The sequence below is a fragment of the Ctenopharyngodon idella genome, chromosome 23 (assembly GCF_019924925.1).
Source record: "Ctenopharyngodon idella isolate HZGC_01 chromosome 23, HZGC01, whole genome shotgun sequence".
Taxonomy (NCBI): domain Eukaryota; kingdom Metazoa; phylum Chordata; class Actinopteri; order Cypriniformes; family Xenocyprididae; genus Ctenopharyngodon; species Ctenopharyngodon idella.
Window position 1 is genome coordinate 12,121,011 of NC_067242.1, and position 22,970 is coordinate 12,143,980.

At 35.9% G+C, this 22,970-nt stretch overlaps 1 protein-coding gene across 1 annotated transcript; it reads left to right on the plus strand.

Moving 5' to 3' along the window:
- Positions 1 to 1,122: 1,122 nt before the first annotated feature.
- On the plus strand, positions 1,123 to 21,447 carry olfm3a (olfactomedin 3a). Its single transcript, XM_051882711.1, has 6 exons — positions 1,123 to 1,571; positions 8,157 to 8,300; positions 9,950 to 10,105; positions 10,635 to 10,854; positions 12,539 to 12,645; positions 12,820 to 21,447. The coding sequence occupies exons 1-6, from the start codon at positions 1,503 to 1,505 to the stop codon at positions 13,495 to 13,497; spliced, it is 1,374 nt and encodes a 457-aa protein (XP_051738671.1). The 5' UTR covers positions 1,123 to 1,502; the 3' UTR covers positions 13,498 to 21,447.
- The last annotated feature ends 1,523 nt before the right edge of the window (positions 21,448 to 22,970 follow it).

Sequence of the window (22,970 nt, forward strand, 5' to 3'; positions counted from 1 at the left end):
CATGGAAACTGTATATCTATTACTTATATTTTACATAAGCATCTATTTCATTAACATGTTACATGAGCTAAATAGCATGAAATGCAACACACTGTAAAAATGTCCACATACTTAAAATGAAAAACTTAAATTCTTTTTCTGCCTTAAATTTTTTAAGTATAATCAAATTGGTTGTAGAAATCATTTCAACATTTTTCCAATTTCCCAGTTTACTTTGAAATCATATTAAACTGACTTAGTGACTTTAACTAAATTGAGTTGAATTTTGTATTAGCCTATATATATATTAAAATTGGTTATTTTGATGAGTTAACGTAATGGAAAAACATGTTGCCAAGACTTACTGATCATATACAGTGCATAAAACAACAATGTTCATAACTTATAACAATAATTATAAGAAACATAATTATTAATCAAATGCGATGCTTAAATCACACACATCTGAGGGACATCTGAGAACAACAAAATATTTTCATGATTTGTTATTTCAGCATTTTTTCTTTTGTCAGATCACCTTCAATAACTAATGTGGTTCAGATAACATAATATTTTGAGTTTCTATTGATTAAACCAATCGCCTTCATTGTATTAACTCAAATTTTTAATTTCAATGAACTCAAAATTTCAAGGCAACCAGGTAACTGACTTTTTTTTTAACAATTCTTTTTTACAGTGCACTAAAAGTACATGTACTTTTGAATTAAAGGTTTTCATTATAAATTATTAAAGGCATTTCATTCCTTTTACTCACAGAAAATATTTTACCAGCAATTAACAGTAAAATTACGTGTTGTCCCATCAAATCCAATATGATTTTTTATAGTATATGCTTCGGTAAGTTACAGTTAACAGGTAGCATTTTTTTTATTTATTTTTTTATACATTCTTTTGCGTTTAAATTGCGTCAAAAATACTGCACTTAACATTTCCTCTTCAAAATTTAATGACGTTTACATTTTTTATTATATTATTAATTATTTTTAAACTTTTGTCTAAATCTAACTGTATTTTAAGTTTAATCAAAACAAACTTCTATTTTTAATGTGGTCTCATATATTGGGACCCCACTGTAGCCTATATGCATTTGCAAGTGGAACTTTTGCCGTGTACAATCCTCCAAGCGCCCCCTGACAGCATGACCATTTCAGCTCACAAGTGTTGCATACATTTGAAACTATAGGGTGTGTTGACGCTGCAGTGGTTGCATCCACTCGCCAACTCAACAAGTTAACGTTTGGAATAATCAAATGATGTCACATCCGCTGTGAAGGTCGCCTTGGTAGTGTTGGATGCTCTCACGCGCTGTCTGCTGAATCCTCATGCGCGTGCGGTCGTAACTTTGGGCAGCGCGCGCTCAGTATTGGCTGCACGCGGGAGCTCGCGCGGCGGAGCCGCACGGTAATGAATGTGGATCAATCCGCCCTGTTCTGTTCGGGCATCATCTGCCACGCTGAGGACGTGATATTAACGCCAGAAAAGTGCGATAGAACCGTGACAGCATGATCCTTCTGTTCGGTGCGTTAAATCCCCTGCTTTTCCTCATTGTCTTCGGACTGTATCCATCCATGGTAAGTTGATGTGATGAGTTGCAAGCTGAAATATTTCAAGATAATGCAATGCACTTGATTTTTTTCTCTATGTGAATCTATTTGAAACAGACTGCATATGTCGTAATAGGAAATAAGTGATATTTTAAATTAAGTTGGATGCTGCAAGCTCAAAGATATATATATATGTTTAATATAATTATTTAATATAATTTCATATAGGGTCCTCTAACACTGGAGTTCTAAGTATTATGCATCATATAATATGTAGGTGTTGGAGAAAAATAAACCTATTGAGTCCACAGATAATAAACTTTGTTTATTCAAGCATGGAGCACCATTTGTCTTTCCAGATGTTTTCTAGGAATGCATTAGTGAGTTACAAACAGATTTAATATTTATATTAGAAATATGAATTTTGTTGATTTTTTTAACATTGTCAGTGTGGATTCATAAGGCGAACATTCTTATGATATGATTTCATCAGCCAGTGAATATAATGGTGTATTGCTAAATTCTGGTCCACCGCCCATCACAGTATATATAACCTGCCACTGTAAAAAATTATACAGTAAATAAAATGATGACAGCAGATTACAAACAATATTATTAATTAAATGCAGTGTTTAAAATGATTAATCAAATGAGCTCAACAAAAGTGAATCATTGAAAATGAGCAATTGCACATACACCATAAAATAGAACAAAAAATTAAAGTTACAAGTTTGCAAAAACAGAACTTCCATAAATAATACGTAAATAGATTAATTAACTAAGACAATTTCTGATGATGCTGTATCAGATGTTAAGAAAATTGTTCCCTTTGTTGAAAAGAAAAGTGCTTGTCTAATGACATAACATGAATACTCATCACATAAACATGTGATAAAAAAAACCCACATTGAATACATAACTTGTGAGACATAGCGCAAAAGCCAACTAGTGACAACAAAATCAACAACTGCGTAAATAAAACTGGCAAATGGTCAGACGATGCAGCCATAATTATTTACGCCCCAGTGCACACTGGGAAGGGGACGAATGGGAATAAACCACAGGGAAATGTATGTAAATTTAAACTGCTTTTTGCATTATGTTGGATTTACTTAGTCTCTTCATTTTGAATTGATTATAGTCTTAACAACAACAACAAAAAGGTTCATCTAAATTTTGGTATTTACAAAATATATAAATATAGTCTGCATATAGCATTTTCATGAAATCTACAGATTTTTTTTTTTAAATTAAGCTGTTATCTGCAGGATATTTTCATGTAAAGACTGAAAAAAATCAATGTAACAAGTGCTAGAATGAGTGTGGTGATGTGCTTCAGGTGTTTAGTCATAGGCGGGCGGGAGCTGTCCACACTGCCGTGGTGCTGGAGTGAACTAATCGCATACAGACATATGTCTGCTTGAACTAGACAGACAATTGCTTTTTGTCGAAACAGTTTGTTTAACCATTGGATAACATAGCTAGTACTTCTATGCCGGCATTTTGACCTCCCCATATGAAGTCCACAAAATGTCAAAGGTCCAAAAGTACATACGCACACACAAAAAAAAAAATTTTTTGCAAACCCCCCACAGACTCTAAGAAGGAGGGGTGTTTGAGCTGTTTGTCTATGAAAATGAATGGACGTTAGTGTAATGGGCTTCTAATTACATTGTTGTTGCTTGTGGGATGAGTGATTCATGATGATTAATTTGACGTGCTGAAATGCACTTTTTATGGTGACAAATTGCATTACACACCTACGGGATACAGCTTTCTAATGTCGGTGGAGGGATCCATAATAATACAAACCTTCACCTCATTTACATAGTGTTTCGTTTATAGCAGGACAGTTTTTGAATGACTTTGAATGGAAAGGCCAACACAGTCATGTATTGATTCATTCACATTATGTTATGAATATCTAGACATTTTGTCATCTGGCCCAGAATAGACTCTTAAAAATAAAGGTTCTTTATTGACATCGATGGTTCCATGAAGAACCTTTTACATTCACGGAACCTTTCCATTGCACAAAAGGTTCTTGTGAGAAATGTTCACTGAAAGGTTCTTTGGAAAACCCAAAATTGGTTCTTCTATGGAATCTCTGCAAAAACACCCTTTTTGAACCTTTGTTTTTAAGAGTGTACAATCAAAATATTAATGTGGCCTATATGTGACATTCATAAAAGATATGCAGAGCGTATCAGGAGATATATTTGCTGACTATTTTCTAATCTGAACATTACAAACAACAAAGAATAAATGAAAGTCTTTTCATTTACCTTTGCAGTACTGATAACTAGGGCTGGGTATTGAGACAAATTTCAAAATGGAATTCGATTTTGATTCCGGATTTTTTCGGATATATATCAGGAACAGTATGCTACATGGCAAATTTTCAGTAAACTATACATGAGAGTCAGTTGGTAGGCTTCATTACTATAATATTAAAGGTTCAAATGAACTGATTTGTATACAAATACTTAAATTAAATTACACTCTAGGAAAGTTTTTATAATAATAAAGTTAAAATACTAACTTTAATTACAATTACGTAATTATATTTCTACTCTAATGCATTTTTTGAAATATAGCCTAAACATTTAAATGGTGGCTGTCATAAAAACTTGACAGATTTATTGCATTAAATATTGAAGAACATTAAAAATGATAATGAATTTGTAATATTGTGCATATATTTAAAAAAATGCTACTCTCTAGAGTTCATTTTTCTAGCTGACTAACGAGTTAAGGTCACTGAATATGGTTTTTCTGAGGTAAATGTGACGTTACATGATATATTGTTTACAAGCTTTATTGACGTCTTTCCGCGGTTAAAACACTGATTGAGCGATTACATGAGACAGGATTCGGATTTCGATAAGTTGTACTGTATCTTTTAAAATATCTTCGGGTGGTCATTCATTTTTATTTCGAACAGAGGCACTACAGCGATCTGTCACGCCACATTAAACAGCACCAAAATGATTATTTTTTGAATTTCGTAATAAAATGGACAGAATTTGAAATCTGAGACTTTGTTTCATATCAAAAGTAACAAAGCTTATTGCCATTTATTGGATGGGAGGCGTGCTATACACTTATTACTCTACAGATTTATCGCTGAGAAGATGACTGATAATGAATGAAAGCATTCCTTTTATCTTTCAATGCCTCGTTCTCTTTCAGAAGTGTACTCAGATATTGAGATATAGTCTAGAGGTCAGAGCACAAGAAAGCAAGAGTGAAAGCAAGCGGAAAAGAGAAAGAAAAAATGATCGCAACTTCTTTAAGCAGTCTTTTAATTTTCAAACGTGTTGTCTAAATCAGGACTTGATGCAAAGCATGACAGCACCAAATATAGTGAGAACAAAAGATTAGAGGACTCTGCTGTGTATTTAATTATCACAGTACAAATCTCAGACATGAACCCCTGCATTTACTGGTAACCCACAAATGTACGCGCACAACACATTTTTCCAGGCAAACTTTTTTAAATGAACTATTTGAATGTAGTCATAACAGACACTGTAAAAAATATGATGATTTCCACCATCAGGACAGAAATGTGAGTCCATTTAAAAGACATGATCATCAGTACCTTTGTGGTCAATTTGTGTTCCTCCACTCTCTGTCCTGTTCATATTTTCAAACCTCTCTCTCTCTCTGTCTGGATTGATGGTGTGTGCAATTTGTTTTCATCAACAAACATAAATGGAAGTGGACTTGAATGTTGTACTCTGTGATTGTAAAAGAATCCATCATTTTATGCTTTGTTGAGATACTGCTGATGTTGTAATGTAAAGTACTTGTATAACTGCCTTACACTGCATTTATCATAAATTACTCTATTACAGAAAATATTGCAATGCAAAATAGCAATTTCACTACTGGTCTAGACAGGCTGTCAGTCTTTGAATTGGTGTGGGGATTTTCAGTCACTCTTTATACCAGTGACATAGTTTCGCATGTAGGTGGGGACATGCGACATGCATCAAAGTACTGTACCGCAAGAGTGATTCGAAAGCATACAGAACTGATCGGTCGATGCACAAGTTGAACACACTTATGGAATTACACACCTAACCAACTCATTAAAAAAAAACACCAATTAATTTTGAACGAAACTAGTGCCCATCTTTTTGAGCAAGTAATCATTCACTCAACTGTTCAAAAACACAGGATTCATTCAGGAACTAAACAAGACTGCCTTTATGAGGGAGTCATTGAATTATACACCTAACTGACTCATTATAAAAAACACCAGTTCATTTAGAAACTAAACTAGTGCTCATCTTTTTGAGTGAGTCAATTCATTCAACCTATGCGTTCATAACACAGATTCATTCAGGATCAAAACAAGTGACCATTTTTATGAGCGAGTCGATGAATCATACACATAACTGTTTCGTTCAAAAAAAAAACAATTCATTCAGCAACATAACTGGTGGCCGTCTTTATGAGCGAGTAATCATTCACTCAACCGACTCATTATAAAAAACACCAGTTCATTTAGAAACTAAACTAGTTCCCAACTCGTGGCCATCTTTATGAGCGAATAATCATTCACTCAGCCGAGTCATTGAATTATACACCTAACCGACTCATTTAAAAAAAACACCAATTCATTTAGAAACAAATCTCTTTTTGAGCGAGTAAATCAATTCACTCAACTGATTCGTTTAAAACACAGATTCATTCAGGATCAAAACAACTGACCATCTTTATGAGCGAGTCGATGAATCATACATGTAACAGATTCATTCAAAAACACAAATTCATTCAGGAATGAAACTAGTGGCCATCTTTATGAGCGAGTCATTATTCATTCAACCGATTCGTTAAAAGCACACATTTATTAAGGAATGAAACAATTTATTAATTCAATGAATTGATTTGATTCATTCAACAATAATGATTCATTAAATAAACTAAACTACTGTGTGTTACTTAGGCTATGTTTGTAACTCTTTTTTTTAGCGAAGCAAACAAAGTAGACTAACTGGCCATACTGTGTAAGTTATGCAGTATTAACGTCTTGTTTAATAATGCGTAACTTACACAAAGTGCTGTATAAATGAATGTCACACTCGCAATACAAAATATATATGGAGGAGAAAAACAGGAAAAACTAAGAATGTGTGACAGAGGGAGAAAAAAATAAGAGGCAGAGGCAGTCAAGGAGGGCAGCGGTAAATTCAGTGTGTGTGCTTGCATGTATGACATGGGATGTCTCTGTCCTCAACGGGAAAGCTTATCAGTTTGTCCTCGAAACCTCCCTATCATTTCTCCATCCCAATTCTTTCTCCCTGTATTGTTTTTGTTTATTTTTTTAAGCCCTGCTTGTATTTGTGGATCTGTTGAGTGCGCAGTTACGCGTCTCGCATATCAACTCTCAGACTCGACTGTACAAATTATACATCAAAGCTGGGGAATCGGATCAGTTACAGCGCAAGTGGATTAGAGCGAGAGAACACTGGCATTACTGTGACTGACAGGGACACACCCACTTTATGATGTCACGGGCTCTCAGGTCCAGTAAGAGACAGATTTCCAATAGATAAAAGTGGTTTTATCGTGTGGGCTTTTCAGCCCACATAAGCGAATTATTTCATTCCTCTTCATTCATGAGAAGCTGCCAATGGCACGCCTGCTTGACCTGTCATAGTCTTCACCTGAAAAGCATGTCTTTAACTGTTTGCAAGGCCTTTGCTTGCTTTATATCAAAGATAACAGTTTGGTTTAGCATCTTGCCGTAGCTTTGTTGTTAATGCTGATCTCAAGGCTGCACAAGAGAAAGAATTTAAAACGACGTTCCTTTGTATTTGCTCAGGGGATAAAATGCAAGTCATATTTTACCTACAGCACATTAAAATAAAAGAGTTCAATGATAAGTAAAGGGACAGTGATTTAGTCACCCTCATGTCAATCCAAACCTGTATGACTTTTTTCTTCCGTGGATTAAAAGCTTTCAAACTTCAAAAAGGACGCAAAAGCACCATAAAAGCAGTTCATATGACTCGAGTGAAATATTCAGTCTTTTGAAGTCACTGTATGATAGATTTGTGTGACAAATAGATAGAAATTCACTGAAAATCTTGACATCTGCCCTAGTTTTCCTTGGCATTTTCATGAGAAGTAGCAATGTCAAATCCATAAACAAATCCTTTTTTTGATTTAGATCTTTTCAATGAAACAGTTCTCAGAATGATTCATGTAGGAATCGGATGGATTTAACTGACCTAGTCATAACAGTTAATTGCTCTGAAGATTATCAGGAAATAATAATGCTAAATTATAATTAGTAGTAGTAGTAGTAGTAGTAGTATTGATAATAATAGAAATAATTATTATTATGTTTTATTCAGTAAATAATAAATGTAAATTACCATCCATTAATTGCCCAAAGCTATTGTGCAACTTGAGGTGCATCAGACACACTGACCGCTTCAAAGTAGTGCTTCTACGGTGCTTTTGCATCGTTTTTATGGCATTAATATCCCTGTTCTTTGGAATTGCTTGGACCATGAGGGTAAGTAAATAATGATAGAATTGTCATTTCTGGTTGAACTACTCTTTTAAAGTGTGTGTGTGTGTGTGTGTCTACAGACGATTGGTCCCAAGGAAGGATGGCAGGTGTATAGTTCGGCTCAGGATGCAGACGGACGCTGTATCTGCACTGTGGTCGCACCGGAACAAAACCTCTGCTCCAGGGATGCCAAGAGCAGACAGCTCCGACAGCTGCTGGAGAAGGTCTCACGCATAAACACACACATTTTATCTCTTCTTCTTCTTCTTTTTCTTTTTTGACACATATATATATATATATATATGAATTTTGAGTCGGTAAGATTTTAAATGCTTTCTATTACTCAAAAAATCCTCAAAAAATGTATCACGTTTCCACAAAAAAAAAAAAAAAAAAAAAAATGAAGCAGCAAAACTGTTTTTAAACATTGATATTAGTAAGAAATAAAAAGTTATTTGAAATTGTAATAATATTTCACAATATTACTGTTTCAAATAAATGCAGCCTTGGTGAGCATTAGAGATTGCTTTCAAAAACATAAAAATCTTACTGACCCCTAACTTTTGAAAGATAGTATATATACACACACAGTACACACATTTATTTTTTTCCCTTAATATATTAATGGAAATGAAACTTGCCAACTCATTTTTGCAACTGAATATTGACAATATTTAATACTATTAGAACACCTCTGTCTTAATGTTCAAAACTAACCTACTGGGACGGTCTTTCGGAAATTTAACGGCCTAATAAAAAGGCACATTAAAATCATGATATTCACAAAGTTTCTTAGTTTCCTATTGCCAGCACATGCACTGAGAATATAATTTGAATATTTAAAATATTGCAAAGCGCAGTAATATCAAGTTTTTTTTCACTCTGCATTTCTTCTTGCTTTCTGTTCTTTCTATCAGCACACACACACACACACAGGCATCATTTGTCTAGTATATATTGTGTGGACAACTAATGTACTGTTTTGCCTCAGGGACTCACACATTTCAGGAGCTACTGTATGGCCCACCACTAATACTGGCATAAACACACACACACACACACACACATATACACACTTGTCCTCTTGCTCTCTATTTCTCTCGGTCTCTCAATCACACATTACATATTCCCCTCCCCCATCAGTTTTTATCGTCTTTTATCAGTCTCATTCCCACTTAGGACCTTTAAACACACACAGGGAAAAAGAAAAGGCACTGATGGGTGCTTCCGTTGCATTCACGAGAGGCTGATTTTTATGCAGGTCATTAATACCTGATTTTATGATAAATGATACATGCCTCAATTCAGCGGGAGCCTGACTGCTGTTAATACTGATATGTACATTTATTAACGCCTCCATTTTCCCTATAGCCTGAAAAGAAAGTCCAGGCCTACATCTCATTTATGATTCATGGATTTTTCTCGCGCCCCAGTCAAGGTAGCTAATCAGACCGTTTGACGGGGACAAACACCATGAGATTGGAGTGACTGCTCTATTTTTTGGGTTTTTTTAATCAGCCCCTCTTTAAAGATTCCTTAATTGTAGTCAGTTTATCCATAACTTATGCAAAGAAATGTGTCTTTGGAAAGTGCTTCTCATTACTTCATCCCAGAGGTTGAAGGGATAGTTCACACAATAATAAATTCATCTACTCACCCTTGTCGCTCAAGCAATGTATTGTTTTCCATAAAACAAATGTCCATGGTGACCTGTGGCTGTCAAGGAACAAAATAAACAAAAAAGTACCATAAATTTAAATTGTCTGTTGATTTTCATTTACAACATGGTGCAAAAGTTCACATTTCTCATGGTTTATTTTACATACCACCCCTAGTTTTGTCCTCCTTCTTAACTTGTGGTTTTGTGACGCAGGTGCAGAACATGTCTCAGTCCATTGAAGTCTTGAATCTGCGCACGCAGCGCGATTTCCAGTACGTCATGAAAATGGAAAATCAAATGAAAGGGTTACGGACCAAGTTCCAGCAAATTGAAGCAGACAGGAAAACTATAATGGCTAGAAACTTTAAGGTATGTTTTCTTTTTATTAGGTTACAAAAGATCTGCTGCTGGAAATGCAAACATCAGCATAAGGCATGAATATTGTATCTGTTATGTCAAAATGCTAAATATATGTAGGCCTATAATAGAATTTCACAATAACTACATAATGGAATGTGTTTCACGACTTAACATTGTTTATTGGGACCAACATCTCTGTGTGTGTGTGTGTGTGTGTGTGTGTGTGTGTGTGTGTGTGTGTGTGTGTGTGTAGTTCAGGTAAACCCTACGTCATGGGGACAAAATGTTCCCACAAAGATGGCAATATCTGAAGTCCTTGTCCTTGTGAGGACATTTTTTGGTCCCCATGAGGAAAACAGCTTATAAATCATACTAAGTGATGTTTTTGAAAATGTAAAAATGCTGAAAGTTTTTTTCTGTGATGGGTAGGTTTAGAGTTAAAATATACAGTTTGTACAGTATTAAAATCATTATGTCTATGGAAAGTTCCCATTAAACATTAAAATCCCAATGTGTGTACGTGTGTGTCTGTCTACAGGAGCTGAAAGATCGTATGGATGAACTCCAGCCATTGATTCCTGTGCTGGAGCAGTACAAAACAGATGCTAAGCTGATCTCTCAGTTCAAAGAGGAAATCAGGAATCTGTCTGCTGTGCTGACGGGTATCCAGGAGGAGCTGGGAGCTTATGACTACGAGCAGCTCTATCAGAGAGTCCTCAGCCTGGATAGCCGTCTACGAAACTGCATGAGCAAACTCAGTAAGTACAATCCACAGCTATCATAAGTACTGATGAAATTTACTCCACTTTTTACATTCACAGTTAAAGCAATTTTTTTTTTGTCATTTTTAAGGGGCCATATTCCACAGTTTCATATCTTTTTAGATTACATTAGAATTAAATGGGTTGTGTATGCCACTGTATCTTTACAAATTCTATATGTAACTAAGTTCTGCTATGATTGACTGAATCTTTGGGTTAACCAACATGATTAATTGGGTTTCAGGCTCACCTCTTCCAATGAGTTTCTTAGGGGGCATGTGTTCTTGCATTCAAAAACAGCTATTGGATGTAAAGGAATGGAAAAAATAATGCAAGGTTTGAACTGTAGTTGGACTGTTTATATCGTGTCATTTTTGTGAATTTTTATGGCTAAAGTGGCAGTGCTTCAAAATAAAAAACAATTTATTTTACATTATTTGATTAAGAGTACAGTAAAAGAGTAATATTGTGAAATATTATTATCATTTAAAATAACTGTTTTCTATTGTAATATATTTTAAAATGTACTGTACTTTATTCCTGTGATGTCAAATCTGAATTTTCAGCATTTTCAGTGTCACATGATCCTTCAGAAATCATTCTAATATGCTCATTTGATGCTCAAGAAACATTTCTTATTATTATCAGTGTTGTGCTGCTTAATTTTTTTGTGGAAACAAAAAATTTTTTTTCAGGATTCTTTGCTTAGAAAGTTACAGGATTTATTTGAAAAAGAATTATTTTGTAAAATTATGTCACTTTTCATCAATTTAATGCATCTTTGCTAATTAAAAGTAATAATTTCTTTTAAAAAAACCTAACTGACTCTTGGTAATATTTTATTTTGATGGTCCCTTTTGAACATTCTGTTGACTATAAGCAACTACATGTCAACTAACACTCATTAGAGTATTAGTAGGCTGTCTGCTTAATAACGGTTGATAACGATTTATTTTGATGGTCCCCCAACTGACATTCTACTGACTATAAGTAACTTTGCAAGTACATGTCAACTTATTCTAACCCTAACCCTACCAGTCTACTAATACTCTACTAACACTCTAATGAGAGTTAGTAGACATGTAGGTGCAACGTTACTTATAAACAAAACGTGTTAAAGGGACCATCAAAATAAAGTGAGTTTTTCCTTTCCCCCTTCTTGATTTATAGCACAGTGTGCATTAATATTTACTAAAAAACGTTTTGCTTAAGGTATATTATAGTACAGCCTGTAAAACAAAGTTGCAAAGTGATGTTTCATTTAAAACTAAAAATATCCTACCCAAAGCAAAACATAAAACCTCAGATTTGACCTCCAGCTACAGTTTGCCCGTATGGGCTATTCAATTATTCTTAGTGAATGGCAAGCAATTCAATTAAATAACAATGTTTTTCAACGGTCCTCATATAACACCTGTGATTCTGATGATGAAGTGCTAAAAAGCCTTACAATATTAATAAGTTGTTTAGGCAAATTCAACAGATGTTCTAATATGTTATTAATATCTCTGATAATTACATCCTAGCATTGGGGGTTGGATGCACTAAGCTAGTACATCATTAAGAGTTGCTGTTGTTTTTCACATGCACCAAAAGCAAGTCTTCAGAAGGCATGAAATTGCTTCTAGGAAATCAGCCATAATAAATAAAGAATATTCATTCAGGGTTTTTTTTTTTACAGCATGTGGGAAATTAATGAAAATCACCGGCCCTGTGACTATAAAGACATCGGGAACGCGGTTTGGCGCATGGATGACCGACCCTCTAGCATCTCCGAGAAATAACCGGGTGAGTTCTGGAGGAGGCGGCGCTACGTTCTTCAGTCTGATTAATGTTCTGACAGATACCTGATTAATCTTCTTCCTTCCTAGGATTACTAACACCCGGTTTCCACCAGGTGTACAATAATTTAGTGAGCCGCTCATCTACATACTTTAATCTCACTCTGTCATTTTCCAACAGGTTTGGTATATGGACACTTACACCAACAGCAAGGTGGTTCGAGAGTATAAAAACATTGAAGACTTCATCTCCGGCCTGGAATCGCGAACCTATTACCTTCCCTTTAAATGGGCTGGAACCAACCATGTGGTCTACAACGGCTCTCTGTACTACAACAAAGAGCAAAGCAACATCATTGTCAAATACAGCTTCGAGACCGGACGGGTTCTCGCCCAACGTGCCTTGGAGTACGCCGGCTTCCACAACGTCTACCCCTACACCTGGGGAGGCTTCTCAGACATCGACCTCATGGCGGACGAGCTGGGTTTGTGGGCTGTATACGCCACCAATCAGAATGCAGGAAACATTGTGATTTCTCAATTAGAACCGCAGACGCTGGAGGTTCTCCAGACGTGGAACACGGAATACTCCAAAAGGAACGCAGGCGAGTCTTTCATGATCTGCGGCACGCTGTACATCACCAATTCCCATCTGACCGGCGCCAAGGTGTATTATTCCTACAACACAAAGACCTCGACGTATGAGTACATGGACATTCCATTCCACAACCAGTACTTTCACATTTCCATGCTTGACTACAACGCTCGAGAACGGGCACTTTACGCCTGGAACAATGGACATCAGGTCATTTTCAACGTCACGCTTTTTCATGTCATCAAAACCGAAGATGATTCCTAATGGACGTATGGATAAAAGAAAGGAGGACAATACAGTTTGAATTTATTCTGTTATTTTCTACTCGTTCATGGTTCTTTTCCCCTATGTTAATATGACTTATTGCCTTTACTTCACCATAGACTGCAGTTTGAGTCAAGCATCGTGTAACTGATGACAGATGAAGACTTGATGATGCAACGCCATTACGAACTGAAGGTTTTTAAGTTCTTTTATTCCTCTTCTCATAGCTGCTCTGAAAGTTAGGCCTTACTTGCAATATTTTACAACGTGAGCCACAGACGGATTGCTCTACTGCATGAATGTCTGATTCTTTTGCCATCCGTTAAGTGGTCTTTGTATATCAGAAATCCCAATTTCTTATATAGTGATGTGCTTTTGGCGACTTTAATTTCTCCAGACTCTCCTGGTAATCTCTTGTTGTGTCAAGTTTAGTTGTACAAACTCTGAATATGAACCTATGTAAACGATTGTAACATTCATTGTCACTGTGAGAGGAAATATTTTATATTAAATCTAGAACAAAACAATAAATCATCTCGAATGAAGCCGCAAATTTACATCCATAAATGTAAACAACGGAACAGAAAGGAGCCGTGTGCGACACAGGGCAATTTTGTCGGAATTCAGCCCGAATTCACGGGGGTTATAATGAGGTCATTTGCTGATGATTGTGACAAGCCCGACTGCGGTTGCGTTCACATTCATTTACGGGCAGCCCTTCTCACTTGATGACTTTGAATGCTGTCCTTTGGCATTTTCAATCAAGATCAAGGGCACAGGAGCTGGGAGGGGATGATTCCAACTCCTCTCTGCAATTTCCTCTCCCTTCATGTCTGTGTCAAGCCTCCCTGTCTGCTTGGGCACTGGGAATTTAAATGCACTTTTACCGCCATCAGTTCAGCGCTGGGAATTGATCACCCACTGGGATTTACTACTGCTGTTTCCTCCCATCACACCCAGTGCATCTGTTATTTGAATATTTTGCCTGCAACATAGTCTTGCAACAGATCTGCTATCAGAAAGTATAAATTGCTTTTTAGTTTTGATGTTGGAGTTTCAATTACAAAACCTAGTTAGATTGTATTCTCTCTTCACTTTCTCTACATTTTATTGCCTATAATACTACCAAATATTTAACCACTTAAAAAGGAATAGTTCACCCAAAAATTGAACACAAAAGAAGATATTTTGAATGACGGTAACCAAACAGTTAAAGGTGGGGTAAGCGATATTTCAAAAACGCTGTATGGAAGTTAGTCGGACTGACACACCAACAAACAACAACAACGGTAGCCAATCAGCATTAGGGGGCGTATGACGGTTGAGAAGAGAGTACGAGCAAGAGCGAGATTTGAAGAAAGAATGCAAAAAGAGAGAAGAGACACAATACAAAAGAGAAAAGCTCAGAAGAATATCATTGGAATGAAGGGTTATGACTGGGCTTTAGGACCCGCATTAATATTAGAAAAGCTTTCCAGCGCTGGAGAGAGCTAAGCGGGAAGGGTTATAAAAAGGATGCGGAGGCTGCTTTGATTCTGCTTCACATGTGAGTAACACTGGGTTTTGATTGTCTGGATTGTCATTCGTTCATCACCTGTGCTTTATTTTTTGTGTAGCTTTATTTTGTTGTGCGTCAGCTGTGATAAACAGACATCCACTCTCGCACTGCGTATGTAACAGAGGCCAGCTAGCGAGAGTTGAGCAGGTAAACCTATCTCAAGAGGCGCACTGAAGACCGCTAGAGAATGTTTTCTCGCCTCGCATGCCGGCGAGTTGTGTTCGACACTGACTTGGAGCAGGGTGGTTAGGATTGGAGGGTGGGTTTTGGAGGCGTGTGTTTGTTTGGGTTTATTTCAAATATCAACAATGTCCAACAGCATTTTTGAAATATCGCTTACCCCACCTTTAATAGGCCCCACTGACTTTCTGTAGTATTTTTTTTTTTCATACTATGGAAGTCAATGAGGCCCATCAACTGTTTTTCAAAATATCTTCTTTTGTGGTCAGCAGAAGAAAGAAATTCATACAGATTTGGAACAACTTGAGGATGAGTAAATGATGACAGATTTTGTATTTTTGGGTGAACTATCCCTTTAATTCAAAATCTGCCGGATCAATTGAGCGAGTTGAACCTAAATTTGTGAACAAATCAGATTTATTATTTATATTCTTCAGTTATTGTTACACAAAAAAGACCATTCTGGTCTGGAACACCATGAAAGATAATGGGTTTAATGTTGGTTTTTAAAAAAAAAAAAAAAGAAAAGAAAAGAAAAAACCTGGCCAAAAATGCTATATTTTTACCCCTGCATTAGGAAGCCACAATTTCCTGTGGGTCTGTAAAACGTCCATTAGAGTTTTGTATTTTTTTTGATCACATTATAATGAGGCCTATTTCACAAATGCATAGGAGTAATATCTATATGAATATACATTTTTCATACTGTTTTATCAGGTGATATTCACATTACCTCTTCAGCAGTCACCTGACAGTTTCGGTTAAGGCAATGGAGTGTATTGTGCTCCACACTGCAACTCATTTTAAATTCCAGAGAATGTGCAAAAAAATGAGAAACTCAGTGGGATGCCATACTATTTCTATTCTCCATCATTGCACTGATATTTTTAGACCCATTTTTACCTTTTTTTGTAGCCTACTGGAAAAACTTGCCAGTGGAAAAACAAATCGTTTTATATACTGTAAATCCTATGAGATATTCACAATGACATGAATTAACAATGAACAATTCTTTCTTCAATATATATTCATTTTAGTTGTTAATCTCAACATCAAACGTATCTGTTAACATTAGTTAATGCACTGTAAAATAACATTTTTATTAACTAACATTAACAAAGGCTAATAAATGCTGTAAAAATATAGTTAGTTCATGTTAGTTAATGCATTAACTAATGAGATCTTATTGTAAAGTGTTACCATGATAGCATAATATAGCAATATTCATATTCAGACATTTGGTCCTAGCCTTTCGTGAGACTCGTTCTGCAATCTTATTCAGACAATTTGTAGAAAAATGATTCTGATCTCTCGAAAAGTAACTGATCACAAAATTAATCTTTGAGTTTGAATAAAAAGCACAGAATTCCCAAGATCTTTTGATGAAATGCAATCATACTTTAAATCTATTCTCCATACACGGCATTTGTTCAAGCTCTCTGTTCACTGACTATCCAAGAAATGAAGGCTGAGTTTAAAAAGAAAAATAATGCCGGAAGGGAGACTGCATAATAAATGAATGGACTTCTGACTTTTCAGTGACTTTTAGCTTTCTCACACAGATTATAAACTCTGAGTCAATTATATAATGAGAAAAAAAATCTAACACCAATCCGGCTTTCGCTCTTTTCCAGAAAGACATCTGTCTGCAACACTGATCTAAGACATCTGTCTGTAGCTTGAGCTGATAGCATCTGTCCTTAATGCTGAACTGGCTTTTGTTTTATTTTTAAAGATCATTACTTATGTGATTATGCAGATGAATTTGAATATGGCAGGGCTGTTGTAATTTGAGTCTCGCACTCAGATCTTCGCTGGAAAGAGATACTTCTTGAAGTGCTGCTGTTTCTCAGGGGAGTTTGTTCTCCGGCCCTTTGAAACACCAATTAAAAGGTGGATCGTGTTCACTTGGGACGTTTTATGCCTCAAATGTTTTTCTTTAACAACAGACTTATCTCCCAGCAGGAGTTTTAGATCACACAATACATCTGGTGGTCGACTTGATTCTTGATTAAAGGAATTCCCTTTTCTTGTGAAATTGAGCAATTACTAGTTTAAGTTTGGTTATAATTCCAAATCATCATCGCCAAATGACGTATAGGCCTATGCAATATTGCCATAGACATTGCAGGTTAAATTATGGCTGTATGTATTAGGGCTGTCGATCGATTTGAATTATAACTAAAATATAGGCAGATTAATGGATTGAATAATTAAAGGTACACTATGTAACTTTTTTTGTTCAAAACTATCAATACCAAATGTGTTTTTGTCTTACCCTAATTCACTATTGTAAGCTTATTTACGAGTGTTTATATTTTAGAGCCAACAGGATGGTTTTCACAGGAAATTGCGTATATACGTCACTCGCCTGTGTGTCTCGTCATATCCGTAAATAGAGAAAAGTTGCCCTGGCTACTTTGACGTGTGTATGGTGTGGGAGTGGCATAAGTTAGTTGCCACAACGAGCGAGAAATGTTGACATGGAGCATGTTAGATCTCCGGGGAATCACCCATTTTGAGAAAATGCATAACAGCTGGCAAAAAGAAAACACGACAGAGCTCGTAATAAAACAAGAATCAACATTGGCTTGGCTTTTCGGAGATGGCAAGAACTGAGGGATTTTAAATATTGCCAAAGCAATGAGGAAATGGCATTTTTATTACTCAACAGGTGAGTAGGGTATATTATTGAACAGACAGCTCTCCAACAGAGTTCATTGTAAAGCATTATATTGTGAAGGGTCATTTTATTATGGTTCTTGTAGTTCAGAGCTGGAACTTATTTTCAAGTGTCGTGACTATTAGTCTAATGGGTATAGCTAATGTCTTCAGCTCAGCTTGAGATCCCTTTTCATCTAAACTGGTTATATCTCTTAAGCCTAGTAGTGAATGTTTTATGAGCAGTAGGATAACCATAGAGGTGAAGCACAACCATAATAATGTTCTTCCACAAAATGCATGCAGTTTTTTTTAACCACTAGAGGGCCATGAGTTAGTGTACCTTTAAAACAACATGGGTCTCATTCACTAAGTATGAATGCTAAACATGAATACTAAAACATATACGTAGCCTATGTAAAATCTGGGTTCAAAGTTTTCACAAAGAAATCATAATTCATCAATAAGTTTGTACCTAAATTAACATCATTCAAAAAAAAGATATTATTCTATATGACTGAACATAAACGTTTTCAAGTTTGTCAGTTTGTTCGAGGTAGACAATATGTGACCCATACTGGCAAAAAGAGTTGCAATGAGCAAATTTTCAGAAGTGAGTTTTGTTATTTTTACATATATATATATTCAAATTTTTTTTCAATATTTTTAATATTTTGAAGTACTGTAATTCTGTGTATATTGGGATTGTGCGGTGTCTGAGGCGTGCGCACTTCAGATCTGTCAGTCAGCGCAAATAAGATCACTTTGTTTACATCAGCATGAGTTTGAAAATCACATGCAAGCAGAGAAAAACTGCATTTTTCATGGACAAAGGAAAGGTACTTCTCTCAGAAAACATACAAATAAAGATACTTTTAGATGTTTATTTGCTATTTGAAGCATTTGGTTCACTAGATGAGGGCTTAATGAACTCATTTTTGTGAAAACTTAAATTCGACATTTTTGCCTGTAGCTCGTAATTAGCCAGTGCGCTTTTCGACTCATTTTGCCAGCATGGGTCACATATTTGTATGGGTCAAGGGACATAAGTAATTGCAGTAATGTTTTATCACATTATTTTCTTTATTTTTTGTATAATAAATTGCACTGTATTAAAATGTTAAAAATTATGACACTCATAATTTGCTTTTATCTCAAACTCCCAACAGCTCTAGAGAGAATTCAACACAATTTGACAAAAAAAGATGAAAGCCAAGCCTCACGATACATGTTCAAACTCAATATCACACCGGTTTATGAATGTAGAGCAGTATTTACTGAAAAACCTTTGATTATTTCCCCACACAAGCCTAGAATTCCAACATCGCCTTTTGCCATCTTGTCACCGGCCCAAACTAAAGCAGAGAGTAATTCACCGGCAGATCAACAACAGTCTGCATTTCATTTCACATTGAAAAGAGTTTTAAAAAAACACCACTGATTTCCATATCAATCACAGTAGCCTGTTATTTCTGTACCTGTGTGTGCGTGTATGTGTGATTCATTTCACAAAGCTCGCCAGTGCTGAATTATTGGTATTCTTTATGATTCCTCCACTGCTGGTGTCACCCAGTGCCATGTTAGGAAATGTAAAGTGTTACGGTCCCCCCCCCCTCCCCCTGACAAAGGCACGTCAAAGCTTTGTGAAGGATCTTTGAAATGGAGAGAGGTAAGCGCCTGAGGGAAAGGTTTTCCACTGCAATGAATTTCAATAAAGACGCAAGGGTAAGATACGGCACAACTCAACAGTCCATTTTTGCCTAATCAGGTCACATCGAGACTAACAGTGTCAGATTAATATTCTCTCCTTCAATGTCCAATTACTGCTTATTCCATAAAAAAATTCCAATTATTATCCTTATCATTGCGGTTTCTCATGTGCCAGCAGGCCACATTCCTTACCCTTGGGTTTTTGCCACTGATTAGAATGTGAGATTACTGTATGAAAACACCACACAGACTCACTGGTGAGACATTCTCAAGAGCCATAAAATAGACACAAATCAAGTTTGCAGGTGACACAATTTCTGGTCATCCTTTGGTGTAAATGCAAGCATAAAATCAATTTGCTGTACTATGTGCTTACAAAGGTAGTTTCATAACTGAAATGAAACAAAGGCAAACAAATCAATCTCTCAATTTAAAGTAATACAGTAGAACTCAATGAACTTGTTTCTGAGGGAGGCGAAATATGGAAATCAAAGGCTGTCTTTTCTCTGGTATATTTTATGCTTGAAAAGTTAAAAGAAACAGTCTTTATAACTATTCTAAATTGTTAAAAATGTTATTTTCGGTTATTTTGTTATATTCGTATAGTCCTAGGAAACAAATGGCTCTGTTTGAGTATAGCTCCAGTTATTTGGGGTTCAGACTTTAGAAGGGAGAAAATAATATTTGAGAGAGAGCGGAAAAATCAATATTGAATCACAGGAAGCATAATCTGACATCTCAATGCTCAGCCAACGAATTATCAGGCAATGGATTTTTTAATGTCATACTATATTTAGTTATTTTATACATAAAAAAAAAATCTATTTAATTTTGTTTTATTTAACAATTAAGTTTCATATGTAGGTCCCATGAAGTAATTTAGCTACGTCTTTAGACTATAGTGACATGAACCTATTCATGTGTGGTGTGGCATTGTTGGACTCCTCCAGGAAAAAGCAGGAAAGCTGTGTCTGTATAAATGAAAACTGATTAGATATTATTCACAGCCTGAGAATGCAACACAAACTGGATGCGTCACTTTCTGAAAGAATTAATCACTCCAGCTGTTATTTACATTCTAGTTTAAATTAAATTGTCCTCATAAATCTTAGTTTCGCCACTATATTTCCTTCTGTTCTGGGTGAATGAGTCCTTCCCTTTTGAAGCTTCACAAGTTGTTTGAATGGATTTTTCTTCTCAGGGGTGTTGGTGGTTGTTTGTGAGGAGTTCTGAAAATATTTTTGTTTAATCTGCTTGAATGGCTGGTCAGTTAATAGTAAAAATAAGTGCTAAACATGTCTGTATATCCAAGCTGAGAAGCACTATAAATGCAAATTGAGGGAACAATGTAAATACCATCACATTTGCATCAAAAGGCAGACTGAGCGCAGCACATAATTGGAAAATTAATAGATTCCACATGATCAGTTCCAATCAAAGAGACACAGTTTGATCAAGTGTTGTCTCAAAGAATTGCTGTGTTTTTGTACAGAAAAATGGGTTGCAACTTTTTAAAAAAGATGTTTTGAGTGTTTTTAGTGGCATGAAGCAGGGTGGGGCCGAGAGCTGGGGGACCGAAGCGAGGCCAGTGAAGATAATGCTAATGAGCAACACCTGCGTCACACACCAGTCTAGAGGAGCTCCGCAAGGATATAAGGAGAAGTGACGACAGTGAAAGGCAAGAGAGGACCAGGCCTGGGACTTTATGTTGTGGTTTTGATTACGTTTATGTGGCAGTTGTTGTTTATGTATATTTTGTTATTAAAGTTACACTTGCCGGTTCCCGCCTCCTCCTTTTTTGGGTCTTGAACTTTGTTACATACATATATTTCCTTAAATTATCCTGGCAACCCATTTTTTAAGTCTCACAACCCACACTCTAAAAAATAAATAAAATAAGGTGCTATATAGCACTAAAAGTGGTTCTTGGCTTGTGATCATAGGGGAACCACTTTTGGTGCTATGTAGCACCATATCTTTATAAGTGCTCGCCAGCACCTTTTTCAAATGGTGCTATGTAGAGCCCATAAGAGGTGCCATATCACATTTTATTTCTTCAAAAAAAAAAATGGGGCTAAACAGCACCAACAGTGGTTCTTTTGCTTGTAAAGAACCTTTAAATGGGGCTTAACAGGTTCTTTGTATGGCAGTGGTGCTATATAGCACCTTAACCACCCCAAAGAGCCTCTGAAGAACCGCTAAAGAACCATACAGAGGTTTAACAGGTTCTGTATAGGGTAGCGGTGCTATATAGCACCTCAGTCATCCCAAAGAACCAGTGAAGAACCACTGAAGCACCAAGATTTGGTGCTATACAGCACTTAAAGTGGTTCCCCTATGATTAAGAGCCAAAGAACCACTTTTAGTATTATATAGAACCATTTTTTTTTTTTTTAGAGTGCAAGGTTTGAAAACCTGTGCAGTATAGAAAGTTGTTAGGCAGTTGTTACTGTGTTGTTGTTGGTTGTTAGTGTATTGCTATGCATTTGCTAATGTGTTCTGAGCAATCTGATATCACGGGAAAACGTAATTATGTTACGAGGTTGTAACTTCATATGATTCCTATAATGTGAATCGTACAAACACCAAGCCCCTGGGGTGTAAGCAGATTGTACGCTCTAAAAAAAAACAACCCAAGTTGGATTGAAAATGCACAAACCCAGTGATTGGGTTAAATGTTTGCCCAACGTGCTGGGTAGTTTAATTTAACTCAACTATTGTTTAAAAATTACTGTAATGCTTGCTTACAATGAACCCAAAATATGTTGGAAATTAACATTTATTAATAAGTTTAATGAATATTAATTAAATTGCTTATTTATTATTAAATTGCCTAAATTATTATTATTATTATTAGCTAACTGCATTCTCTAAATTGTAATGTTGACATGCATTCTCTGTAAAGCTGCTTTGAAACGATATGTTGTGAAAAGCGCTATACAAATAAATGTGAATTGAATTAATAAATGTTCACCTTTTGAATATTATTGTTGCTTCTAGTAATTATGTGTCTGATTTTTAATTTCCAACCTATTTTGGGTTTATTTTAAGCCAGCCATATAGTAATTTTTAAACAATAGTTGGGTTAAATAAAACTGCCCAGCACGTTGGGCAAACATTTACCCCATTCGCTGGGTTTGTCCATTTTCAACCCAACTTGGGTTGTTTCTAACCCATCATTTAGAGTGCACAAAAATGTATGAATGAAATGGTACAAATTCATACAAATTAGCCCTCAATTCGCCAAAACATAAAATAGTTATGAAATGTAAAAGTGTAACTTGCAGTACCGGGACTACCAAAAAACAAACAAAAAAAGAAAAATCCCAAAAACAAACATTTGAACCTAGTGGCTGGCTGTACT

Excerpts from the sequence above, each read along its gene's own strand:
- olfm3a (XM_051882711.1), top strand. The coding sequence starts at position 1,503 with ATGATCCTTCTGTTCGGTGCGTTAAATCCCCTGCTTTTCCTCATTGTC. Across the intron at positions 10,855-12,538 it reads AAACTGCATGAGCAAACTCA|CATGTGGGAAATTAATGAAA; the intron begins GTAAGTACAATC and ends TTTTTTTTACAG. Across the intron at positions 12,646-12,819 it reads CATCTCCGAGAAATAACCGG|GTTTGGTATATGGACACTTA; the intron begins GTGAGTTCTGGA and ends ATTTTCCAACAG.